Source organism: Microcaecilia unicolor, chromosome 13, assembly GCF_901765095.1.
Source record: "Microcaecilia unicolor chromosome 13, aMicUni1.1, whole genome shotgun sequence".
NCBI classification, from domain to species: Eukaryota; Metazoa; Chordata; class Amphibia; order Gymnophiona; family Siphonopidae; genus Microcaecilia; species Microcaecilia unicolor.
In genome coordinates, this window is record NC_044043.1 from 24,006,763 (window position 1) to 24,020,102 (window position 13,340).

At 44.3% G+C, this 13,340-nt stretch overlaps 1 protein-coding gene across 1 annotated transcript in view; it reads left to right on the plus strand.

Moving 5' to 3' along the window:
* LOC115456472 (desmocollin-3-like) overlaps positions 1–13,340 on the plus strand; it is a 209,431-nt gene that overhangs the window by 73,550 nt on the left and 122,541 nt on the right. The window contains exon 8 of the mRNA XM_030185558.1: positions 11,920–12,054. Within this exon, the coding sequence (XP_030041418.1) occupies positions 11,920–12,054 (135 nt within the window). The remainder of the gene's footprint in view (positions 1–11,919; positions 12,055–13,340) is intronic.

Here is a 13,340-nt window from a genome sequence, read left to right on the forward strand (position 1 = left end):
TTCTTTCACTTCCTGTGCATTTTTGCTATTAGTATATGAGTATGGTCATACGGGGAAAGTCTAAGAGTCCATTAAGCCCAGCATCCTGTTCTCAGTTGTGGTCAATCCAGGTTGCAAGTACCACATTCATTTCTTATTGATGTGGGTCGGTACATCTTAGTACATCTCAGTATAGGAGGAGTAATGTCCGTGATACGAGGATGATAAGGTCCTCATTACCAGTTTTCTTGCCCTGCTCTTCGGTCTCGCGTCGGCTCCGCGCACTTTTTTCTTAAGTTATGGTCGTAGTAGCAGCGGCGCTCATGAAACTACGTCTCGTCATTTCATCCTTTCCATAGATGTCTGGTTCATTACAGACAGTCTTATTGGCAGAGTTGTCAGGTCAAGCAACGGGTGGTGCATTTCGGGCACACCCTAGGTTATGGGGTGCATGTAGCCAGGTCTCTCATTTGAGCTCTCTTTTGAGCTCTCGTGTGATCTCAGATTTCATAGCATGTTTCTATTTTTTCTCTCTTTGTTTAGTCAAGTTGGCGCAGACTGTTTTTGTCTTCTCTACAAGCGTCCCACTTTCTGTTTTCTCTGGATGTTCTTGGGCCTTCGGCCATTACCTTACTCTATTTTGCAGAGTAAAATTTTACTTTCTAGCTCCCAAGAAGGAATTTTTTCTTCATTCTCTTTGGAGTCTCGGTAGTCTTTTTTGGGCAGCTTTTCACTCTGTCAATTTCGTGACCATTGAAGAAAAAAAAAAATAAAAGAGTTCTCAGTGGATAGTACCTTAAGGGGAGGTCCCAGTTCTACAACTATTTCTTTTCGCTCTGACTTTCCATGTGCCTCGCTTACTCTCTTGCTAAAAAGACTTGTCAGCGGCAGAGATAGATGCCCTCTCGTATCCAGATATTTATCTCTGATGGAATCCCTCCGCTCAGTTGGCCTCTGTATTCTCACTAGTGGTCTGGTGGTTGAGATTGAGCATTCTTCCTGCAGGTATGCCGGGAGCATAAACACAGTGACCAGTTTTTTGATGGCTGCATCTGTGAAAATATATATGTATATTTATAGTTCTACTACATAAGTACATATGTAATTCCACACTGGGAAAAGCTCAAAGGTCCTATTGAGCCCACCTTTCTGTCCACGGCCAATCCAGACCATGAGCACCTGGCTAGATTCCTAAACGTACAAACATTCTATACATGTTGTTCCTGGAACTGTGTAGTGTTTTATGGACTTCTATAAGTTTCTAACAGATGAAAGGTACTAACAAGTGTCTACTGTTGATTTATTCCCGTTTTCACTAATTGGGGTCTACGACAAGAGTCTCAGGTGATTGGCTTGCAGAGGCAACAGCTACAGATGATTCTTTCTCTCTCAGTTGAATTGCGCTCTGAGATATGTTTTTTTTTTTTCATGTTGGGTAACTGCAGCGGCTGTCAGTTTATTTGGACCTTCAGTCTAGTTTGCAGCAAGGATTTAGGTACCTTCTTCTTCTGCATAGTATTTAACTGCATTCTTGTTTTTACCTATTTAGCTTCTAGTGATCAGGTACTTTCTCACTGACAGGCTTTACATACTTCCAATCTGTTGGTAGGTCAGCAATAGTCTACAATATCTGGAGTATTGTACTTCAGGATTTCGGTTTTCACTTTCTCAGCTGAGGTAGATTCATTGCAGTTTTTTGTTGCCAGGCGGCTCTGCTTCTACCTTTGTCATCCTTCTTTCAGTCGTTTTTTCTCGAGTCTCTCTGTCCTTTGCGCTGCACTGATGCGGTAGGGGACAATATATAGCGGTCACTTGGTAGGGGATAATGTTCAGCGTCGCTTGGACTTTTCAGCTTCAGCTTTTTTGCTTTGTAGTCATTCTATTTAGTTTATTGGTGGTTCTTGGATCGTCAAGCTTTGGCTTCGTATTCATCCTAGTTTGGGTGTCTTCAGGGACTCTACCACATTCTCAATGTCTGTCCCTCCTGTAAGATTACTGCTTTGGTACATCCCAACAGTCCAATCCTGGTCCGGTCCGGAGGGATGCTAAGGAAGGAGAAATTAGATCTTACCTGCTAATTTGTTTTCCTTTAGTCCCTCCGGACCGGACCAGGCCCCTCCCATGTTCTATCAACTCTTTAGATTCTTTTATTAAGTTTGGAAGTGTATTCGTTCCTTTACCACACGTGGAATGTTTAAAAAAAAAAGACTTTGCGTGGTCCATACCACTTCTCTGGTGGTTGCTGGTGAGCTCGGTTGCTGGAATATATATAAAACCTTAATGGGTCATACCACTTCTCTGGTGAGAGTTGCTGGTGAGTTCAGTTGCTTGAATATATATAAAGCCTTAAATATGTCATACCACTTCTCTGGTGAGAGTTGCTGGTGAGTTCAGTTGCTGGAATATATATAAAGCCTTAAATATGTCATACCACTTCTCTGCCGAGAGTTGCTGGTGAGCTCAGTTGATGGAATATATATGAAACCTTAAGTGAGTCATACCACTTCTCTGGTGAGAGTTGCTGGTGAGCTCAGTTGATGGAATATATATGAAACCTTAAGTGAGTCATACCACTTCTCTGGTGAGAGTTGCTGGCGAGCTCTAATACAAATGGGCCATACCACATCTCTGGTGAGAGTTGCTGGTGAGCTCTAGTACTCGGTTTTGCCGAGGAATTTGTGGCTGCTAGGATTCCATACGGCACAGAAGTTCTTTCTTTCTTTCCTGCTTTGTTATTCAAATACTGAGGCTAAGGTCACATGGCCAGGGCTCCTATTGGCTCTCTAGAGTCAGAGTTTTTCTCAGTCTCCACCTGCTGGTAGGCGGGCACAACCCAACAGTCCAATCCTGGTCCGGTCCGGAGGGACTAAAGGAAAACAAATTAGCAGGTAAGATCTAATTTCTCCTTATCTCAGCAGTTATTCGCACAGAGCACGCATAATTGCAAGTGTCCGATTATTGAATTGCCTTTCATATGGTTGGGTGCACATCAAATGATAAATTGCATTCTTCCTTAAACCCAGCTTGTTGTTGACTGCTAAAACCTGTCATTTCTCTATAACATCACCAAAATTCATCCCTTTCTTTCTGAGCACACTACCAAAATACTTATCCATACTCACCCAATGATTAGATTGCTGCAACTTGCTTCTCACAGTCTTCTCTAAACCATCTGTCTCCCCTTCAGTCTGACCAAAATTCTGCTGTGTGACATATCTTCTTCCACCAGGTGTCACTGTGCTCTTCAAGTCACTTCATTGGTTCCCTATCCATTTGCACATACAGTTGAAACTCCTCTTACTGACTTACAAGTATATTCACTGCAGCTCCTCAGTACTTCTCCTATCATATCTTTCCCTACACTCCTCCCCGGGAACTTTGTCATCAGTACTCTTCTCCCCAGCTACAGACCCCATTACTTTTATCTTGCTGCATCGTATGCTTGGAATAGACTTTCTGAGTCGGTACATCAGGCTAATTTTTGAGGCTGTTTTTATCTCCTAACTCCTATTTACCCATTCAGTACCCATGTCTGTTTTAATTATTCTCCGAGGAGAAACAGGCCTATTAATTCTCTCATGTGGGTGACACCGACCCGCGTTGCCTGGTCCTGAATTTACAAAAGTTTAACGAGAGCTTTGTGGAGCACAAGACACGCTCATGCATGAGTGCCTTTCCGTCCACTGCAAGAACGCATTCTCCTCAGTTCTTTTTCTACCTCCATCTCCTCACATTGCTCGGTTCTAGAGAGCTTTTTTGTGCCTTTCAGCTATTTTTTTTTCCATCCTTTATTGTGTTCCTGTTGTGGGACCTCCATCTTGTTAATTTCCCTTAAGTATTAGTGATTTTGCACAGTTTTAATTTTCCTTTTATTTTCTGTCATCATCAGGTCACTTTTAGGCCTTGACTTCGTCTGAGAACTTTCCCTTTCTTTTTTGCCGTGTCTTGCCCCTGTAGCTGAGGAAGTTTTTCCTTCCATGTCCACGAAGGTTCCTAGTGGCTTCAAGCACTATACCCAGTTCAATCTGACAATCTCTGGGAAAAATTCACCCATTCTTGGTGTGTACAGCGTCTTGGGTCCGACCATAGCCCCACTAACTATGTTCTCTGTCTTTGCATGAAGAGGACCCAGTTTCCAGGGAGGCTGAAAGAGGATTTTTGGAGCCAAGTCCGGTTTCTCGACGTCAAGCATTGCACTGGCATCGGGAGCATCAGTCAGCATGGCTGCTGCTAGACCCTTAGACACTGGAAGCAGTGAAGCATCGAGTGGGTGTCCACCTGCCTCAAGGCCTGTGCAGGACCTCCAGGACCGTCCATTCTCGGACCTGACCCCAAGGTGTGACGTGTGGATTCGACGTCGGCACTGAGGAGCCTCGGTGACGTACTTTGGGTGAAGGCCAAGAAGCATCATCACACATTGTGCCATTCAGCCCGTTCCTCCGGCAGAGAGGGGCATGGGTCGATATGCCATCTATTTTGTCATCCCAAAGAAAGACAACTTTTCACATGGTTCAGTGCTGCACTTCACCATGGAGACTCTTCGTTCTGTCATAGCCTCGGCCCAACCAGGTGAGTTTCTTACCTCAGTGGACCTCAAGGAGGCTTATTTTCGTATCCCAATTTGGCCTCACAGGAAATTTCTCTGGTTTGTGATCCTGGGGGATCATTTTCAATTCAAGGCCATGCCTTTTGGCCTCAACTGCACGTTGCACATTTTCAAAAGTTTATAGTCGTAGTGGCAGCCTTTCTTTACCGGAAAGGGATCTTGGGACATCCTTACCTGGACGATTGGCTAATTCGGGTACCTTCTTATCAAGAGGGCCTTCGCAGTACACAGTCCTTTCTGTGCTGGGTTGGGTGGTAAATTACAGCAAGAGTGATATGTCTCCCAGCCAGACCCTGGAGTTTCTGGGAATATGCTTCAGTACCCAGGCGGGGAAGGTTTTCCTGCCCCAGCATTGTCAGCTCAAGCTCAAACAGCAAATTCTCAGGCTCCTCTCTCTTTCCTGCCCACGGGCTTGGGATTATGCTCTGGTTCTCGGTTCTGTGGTGGCAACTTTGGATGTTCTGCCTTGGGTGAAATTCCACATAGGACCCCTACAGTCGTCCCTGTTGAGCTGGTGGTTTCCGGTCTCGGAGACTTACAACCTGCTGGTGCCATGAACACCTCAAGCCAGACAGAGTCTGACTTAGTGACTTCTCCCTGCGCACACTCAAGCAGCGTTGCCCTTACAGATTTCCAGTTGGTGTATTCTCACCTCCAATACCAGCCTGTTCGAATGGGGAACCCATTATCTCCACCACTAGCCTTTGCGCCTCTTCTTCATGGGAGGCCAGCGCGCATGCTCTCGGACAATGTCACAGCCGTGTCTTACATCAACAGACAAAGAGGAACAAAGAGTGTATCTCTAACCCTGAAGGTGCATTTTCTTTGTCTGTGGGCGGAATTGAACATTCCGATGATTTCAGCGTCTCACTAAACTCGCAAGTGTATTTTCTCAGCAGAGTCTCTCTGTTCCTGGGGAAACCTGCATTTCACCTCATTTCCTCACAGTGGGGCCTTCCGGTTCTTGACCTTATAGCATCCAGACTCAATGTGCAAGAACACAGATTCTACAGCCGCTTCAGGGAGCGAGACTCCCGAGGAATGGATGCACTAGTACAGCCTTGGCTATCAGACAGCCTCCTTTATATGTTTCCTCCATGGCCTCTCGTGGGAAGGATGTTGCACAGGATTGCGCATCATCCTGGAAGGTCGTTCTTGTAGCTTCGGACTGGACCAGACATGCGGAGGACCTCATCTGTCTTCAAATCGCTCCTCGGTTGACTCTTTCTCCACAGATGGGCTAATTGCACCAAGATCCAGTACTTAGGGAGGAGCCCTCCCACTTTGGTCTTATGGCCTGGTTCTTAAGAGGGCGTGATTGAGGAAGAAGGGTTACGTGGATGATGTTATTACTACCTTGCTGCAAGCCGAAAAGCAGTCCATTTCTTCTTATGCTAGAGTGTGGAGAACTTTTGAGAGCTGGTCTACACAAAATGGTGTTTCTCCATCTCATGCTTCCTTGTCTCAAATTATATCCTTCATTGAGGGATTCAAGAAAGGTTTGGCCCTTAATTCACCCAAGGTCCAGGTGGCAATGTCGGCGTGTCAAAGAGGCAAGATACAGAATGCCTCATTGGCTGCTCACCCTGATATAGTGCGATTCCCTAAGGGAATCGCTAATCTGTGCTCCCCTTTTCATGTCAATCAGACTGTGTCCTTACTACTTTTTCCAGGGAGGTCTATTCTGCAGAATACGCTTCCCTATGACTGGATGTGAAGTGCGACCTTATGCGCTATCTTACTGCTACCAACAATTTCAGGCTGTCTGATCATCTTTTTGTTCTTTTTACCAGATCCCGGAAGTGTTTGCCAGCCTCCAAAGCAACAGTGGCTTAATAGCCTAAGGAGGCCTTACGTTCTGAGGGGTAGATCTGCCCCTATGCACGTCAAGGATCATTCTACCAGTTCTTTGGCGACTTCTTTGGCAGAGTCTAGGGCAAGTTCATTGACAGAGATTTATCAGTCAGCGACATGGTCGTCTTCTCATTCCTTTGTTAAGCATTACCGTTTGGATGTGTCTGCTCAAGCAGATGCTTCCTTTGGAGCCACAGTTCTTGCTTCAGGGATATCACAGTTCCCCCACCCTCCTCCCAAGGATTGCTTTTGTAAATCCCATTTGTCTAGACTGATCCTTTGGACATAATTGAAGGAAAAATTAGTTAATTACCTGAATTTTCTTTCCTTTAGTCCCTTGTGACGGTTTTGGTTTTTCCGCGTTTTATGTAATTTTGGGTGTTTATATTGTTCTGTTTCCATTATTTCTAAGGCATGAGTTTTGCACTTTATTTCATAGTTCTTTTTCTGGAAGTCACTCTCTTTCATTGCTTTGTTATCGAACACTAGCTTGGTTGCTATGTGCAGGAGGTTATGAGTCACAACTCATTAGAGTTCTCTGTCTCCACCTGCTGGCAGATGGTCACAACTGGACTGATCCTTTGGGACTAAAGGAAAGAAAATTATCAGGTAATTAGCAAATTTTTCCTTCAAACCATTAAATCTCCCTGTTGTGTTGGTTTGCTGGTCAACCCCGATTACTCAAAAATAAAACTTTAGCTTTTGTAAAAATGCTTCTTATCTCGCTGTAGACCCCATCCCTCTCAAACTTCCACAGCGCAGAGGACTGTTGACTCAGGGTCTAGTTCTCATGGAGGATCCATCCCCTTTTGGTCTTATAGCCTGACTCTTGAGAGGTCAAAGTTGAGGAAGTAATTATCACATTGATTTAGGCTCAAAAGAAGTTGATTTCATCCTCTTCACTCCTCAGTTCCTCAGATTCTCTTTTATGTAAGATGGTTTCAAGAAAGGTCTGACCTCCAGGTGGCAGTACTAGTTTGCTATAGGGGATGCTTAGAGAATATGTCTTTCACTGTGCATTTTCTTAAGGGTATATCCTGTCTATGGACTCTTTGAGTGGTCTGTCCTGAATGAAATCCCAACCACATCTCTTGGCTGAGATCTTTGAATGTAACTCTCTTCAATAGCCCAAAGGGAGGATGTTGATTACAAAGATCTTACTCTAAAAACTCTAAAAACAGTCTCCTCAGCCAGGAGTGTTTCTGAACTCTAGGCTCTCTAGCTAGGAGAGTGGTCGCTCCCCCAAACGGATTTTAAAGAAAACAGCACCCACACCAATGCCAGCTGTTGTCAATCAGGTTCTTTTTTTTAATTTGCAGTATTGACTTTCTCCCCTCCCCTCCCCACCCTTATCCCCCTGTGGAACTGGCACCCTTCCCTTCCCAAGTGCAACATTACTGTTCTTTCCCCCCAGACCGTCAAGCCGCCTTCGTTTAGCAGCCCTTATGGCATATAACATTCTGCCTGTCTGAGCTGGTTGGATCCTTCCATCTGTGCATGTCCCGCCCTTCTGACACAACTCAACTTCCTATTTCTGCAAGGGTGGGACATACAGAAGGAAGGATCTGATGCTGGCTCAGACAGGCAGTGTGTTATACGCTACAGAGGCTGCTAAACAATGGAGGCTTGATGGGGGGGGAGGAGGAGAACAGAAAGCAGTGCTGGACTAGGGGAGGTGGGTTGAAGGAAGCAGGCACTACTGGATGGTGGGGTAGATGGGGAGACTACTGGAAAATGGTGAGGGAGATGGGAACATAAGGGGGGTTATGTTTGAAAGGGAGGGAGATGGGGACACAAGGGGAAAATGCTGGAAAAGGGGGAGATAGGGACACAGAGGGACACTACTGGAAAAAGAGGGGAGATGGGGACATGGGGAGTTATGCTGGAAAGGGAGGGAGATAGGGACATGGGAGGACAGTGTTGGAATAGGGGGAAGATGGGGACCTTGGTGGGAGGGAGAATTATGCTTAAAAGGGATAGAAGATGGGGACACAAGGGGTAATGTTGGAAAGGGAGGGAGATGGGGACATGAGGGGTAATGTTGGAAAGGGGGGAGATGGGTCACTGGGGGCAATGCTGGAAAAGGAGGAAGATGGGGAGGGAAGGTAAAGAGATGCCACATCGCATAGGAAGTAGGGAAAAAGATATCACCAGACCACAGAGAGGGAGAAGGGGAACATGAAAGAGAGCTTGGATGAAGTGAGGGGAAGAGAAGCTGAGCCCATGGGGAGAAAGGGAGAGGTGCTGGGATGGGAGGGGTTGAACAGAGGGAAAAGAGAAAGATGAGATGGGTTGGGAGGAGAGTAGGAAGATGCTGGAGCCAGAGCGAGAGAGAAATGTAGTACCATGGGGAAGGTCAGGAGAGAAAGAGAATGTGCTGGCTGGGAGGGGGAGTACAGAAGAGAGGAGGAGAGGAGAAACTGGACAGGGTAGGGATGAAGACACAGATACTGAGCATGAGGGAAATAGGGACATAGAGGGGAGGTGCTGGACATGACAGATAACACGGAATGATGGTAGACATAAAGAAGAAATGTTAAATGGACAGAAGATGGATGGGACTAGGGGAGAAGGGGGACACTTCAGAAGATGGATGGGACGAGGGTAGAAGGGGGCAGATCAGAAGATGACTAGGACTTGGTGATTGATTGAGAGCGTGTTGGGGAGCAGAGCAGGGAATTATAGATAGGACAGGTGGCATGGGAATTTTGAGGGATGCTCATACTTGGCATTGGTAAGTATGAGTGGGGGTATGTTGATGAGTTGGGGGAATGAGTGAGGGTATGAAATGGATAAGAGGGGCAAACAAAGGGATGATGTTTGGGGGAAGTTTGAGATATAAAGTGAATGACCTGGAAGACTGGAGAGGCACTGAAAACGGATGGGAGGAAGGGGATGAGTCTCTGAAGGGATTGTGTGTGAGGGTAGAAATGGGGTTAAAAAGAAGGTGGAAGAGGCAGTTGGACATGGGGTATGGGATAAAAGATAGAAGAATGGCCTGGAGGCAAAGGAAGGAAGGAGAGACAGGGCTGGTGAGGGGATGAGAGGCAGTGGAGGATAGGTGAGGGCTAAGAGAGTGACTGCAGAGGATGGGAATAGGAGAGTAAGGAAGTGGGTGAAAGATGAGGAGGGGGATAGGAGATTGGAAAAGAAGAGGGACGGGGGGGGGGGGGTAATGGGAGGGAGATGGGGAAAGGCAGGTAGATGAAAAGTGAAAAGGAGACTAATGACTAGAAAGTTATTCAAAGTTGTTACATTTTCAAGAGGATTGTGAAAAATTACAAGGACCTTACAAGACTGGGAGACTGGGCATCCAAATGGCAGATGACATTTAATCAGAGCAATTGCAAAGTGATGCATGTGGAAAAGAGGAACCCAAACTATAGCTACATAATGCAAGGTTCCACATTAGGAGTCACCGACCAGGAAAGGGATCTAGGTGTCATTGTTGATGATACATTGAAACACTCTCTTCCGTGTGCGGCTACGGCTAAGAAAGCAAATAGAATGTTAGGCATTATTAGGAAAGGAATGGAAAACAAAAATGAGAACGTTATTATGCATTTGTATCGCTCCATGGTGCGACCGTACCTCGAATATTATGTGCAGGTCTGGTCACCGCATCTCAAAAAAGATATAATGGAATTAGAAAAGGTACAGAGAAGGGTGACGAAAATGATAAAGGGGATGGGACAACTGCCAATGAGGAAAGGCTGAAGCTGCTAGGGCTCTTCAGCTTGGAGAAAAGATGGCTGAGGGGAGGTATGACAGAGGTCTATTAAATAATGAGTGGAGTGGAACGGGAGGAAGTGAATCGCTTGTTAACTCTTTCCAAAAATACTAGGACTAGTGGGAATGCAATGAAGCTACAAAGAGTAAATTTAAAATGAATTAGAGAAAATATTTCTTCACTCAATGTGTAATTAAACTCTGGAATTCGTTGCTAGAGAATGTAGTAAAAGCAGCTAGCTTAGCATGATTTAAAAAAGGTTTGGATGGCTTCCTAAAAGAAAAGTCCATAAGCCATTATTAAAATGGACTTGGGGAAAATCCACTGCTTATTTCTAGGATAAGCAGCATAAAATGTATTGTACTGTTTTGGGATCTTGCCAGGTACTTATAACCTGGATTGGCCAATGTTGGAACCAGGATGCTGGGCTTGATGAGCCTTCGGTCTGTCCCACTGTGGCAATACTTACTGTAAGTACTTGTGTACTTACCAGATTGTTTCTGTTCCTTATCTCTTCCATTTTTTAACATAATTTCTGTATCATAGTTATCACATTATACCTGATATACAGTAAAAGAATTTTATAATATCAAAATGGCTTGATATTTTTTCCCGTTTATAACTGAAAACAAAAAATAATGTTCAACATGCAACTCTCAAAGAATATTTTCTTTTCAAAAAGGAATGTCCAATTATCTGGATTTCTAATTGTTCAGATCACCTCCGGATAATCAGAATCATATTGTATATTTATTGAATAATTTTTAAGGACTGAAATGTGCCTGCTTTGTGAAATGTGTGTGTGTGGGGGGGGTTGTTTTTTGTTTTTTTTTAATTTTGCAAAGTACAAGAGAGAATAAATTGAAATGGAGACCACCCCCCTTCACACCCGGCCCAAGAAAGCTAGACTCTATAAGCACTACAATACTAGTCTGCATGGTTTTTTTTGTGATTCCCTATTCTGTATCAGATGAGTGTCTGTCCATGTCCTCCAACTGAGTGAAGGACTCTAGCATTTAGTGTCTGTGTAGGAATCTGTAACAAACTAGCTTGTTCTAGTTTCCTAGTAGCAGGTATATTGGTGTTCTAGGGCCCAGTGTAATATTTACAGCACTGTCTTTTCAAAGATGGGTTAGGGCTGTTACTGTGCTCTAGGACTCACAGTTTTTTTTCATAGGTGGATTAGAGCTGTTACAGTGTGGTAAAGTTTTCTGTATAGGTTTTAAGTGTCTTTTTGCAGGGTTTTGTGTTATTTCACAGTGTCTGACCCTATTTGAAAATAGGCTTTGGGACAAGGGACTCCTGACTTATAAGGATAAGAGCACTGAACCATTCAAACATTTTCCTCAAAGGAGTATATTTATGGTAATATGTTGCCTGAGTATAATTTATTTTATTTATTTAAATTTCTCATATACCACTTTGAAAGTGGTGTACATCTAGGTATAGTATTATGCTGTTCCTGGAGGGCTCACAATTCCAGTTTGTACCTGAGGCAATGGAAGGGTAACTTGTCCAAGATCACAAGGTTTATAGGGGAGAAGCAGTGTATGGCATTTACAGTCTATGAAATGACTGACTTACAACTGTCAAAGCCAGTCAATCCATTCCAGTACCATTATTATTGGAGTTTTGCTATGTTTCTTGTGTGCAAAGGCCTTGCTAGCAAATCTCATGCACTAATCGTATTGCCTATTTTGAGTTATGAATGCAAATGTTAACATCAAACAAATTTGCTTTGTTTTTCAAGGTGACAGACAATTACAAGCTTTTAATTCATGTATGTGACATGGGTGGCGAGCGTTATGGTTTGAGTTCTACGGGAAGTGTGATCATTACAGTAACCGATGAAAATGACCATGCACCAACATTTCTTGCACAATCTGTAAGTTCATTTTGCCAATTAGATTTGTACTCGAATTTGCTGTATATTCAGTGTTCTTTATACTGTCTAATATTAAATAAAAGCTCCATAAGGATATTTTTCATTGTACATGCTTTCCCCTGTGTTCATAGAATGCTTTATGTAAGTATAAAACTGGGAAGTAAGAATATTACTGTGACTCATGGGGTGTCTGGGCCTGATATTTTGATAAATGGAACACACAAATTAAGCCTCAAGAGAAATGAATCTTTGTGAGAGGAAGCAGGAGAAAGAGGAGTGAAATTATTTATGGCATAGAGAAAAAGCACAGTTTCAAAACAATGTGAATGACTGGCCTCCATTGCTTTATGGATATAACTTCCAAATTTTGCAGCTAGAGTATAAGGGTGACTGAAGGAACATTTTGCGGGGGAGGGAGGGGGGAGTTATCAAGGTATGGTAAAAATCAGGCTTTTGCCACATCTTGAATTATCAAAGAAGTCACCAACCTGCATACATGAAAGATTAACACTGCTTGTGAGCCACCATGCAAGCAGGATTTTATTGGCTGCCTAAGCACTCTCAGTCTGCATATTAAAGGGGCCTCCTTTGTGCCATCAAAAATAGAACCCCCCACCAACGTGAAGGGGCCCACTTAGTGACCTCCTCCACACCTTCCAAAGGCTCACAAGGACTTCTTTAGTCTAAATCCCTGGCATCTAGTAGTGCAGGCAGCAGCAATCCCCAGATACTCCTTTCCTTGGATGGTGCTGGGGTTTTGTTTCTGTATTGAGGAAGGATCAGACCATGTCTTTTTTTCTTTTTTTAATTAACTGCTGAAACTCTCCCAGCAAGGAAAGACGGCCAACTAGCAGTGAACCAAATAAAAGGTAGAGCTGCTGAAGGAAGCTAAAGTAGAGCTGCTTTGCTCATTTTTTTTTTTTTAACTCAGAAGTAATGCGGCTGTCTCGGCTCTCAGAACACCCTTCCCGTGAAGGGGTTGAGGTAGTGCAAATCAAACTTCATTCAGCTGAAGATAGAAGCACTAAAAACAAATATTTGGGAGTATTTTATGGGGGAGGGAGGGATCCGGCCACCTGAAAACCCTCATGGGTTAGCATATTTGCCCTAAGGAAAAAGAGGACACATTTCCCACCCCTGTCACACACTGCCCTGCCCCCTGTCACTTTGATCCCTCCAAAGAAAACCAGATTCTCTCTCTCCCCCCCATGTATATCCCCTCCACAATTTTCCAGCTTCCCTCCACCCATGTGACTCCATTCACTATTCCTCCCCTCCCCTCCTCT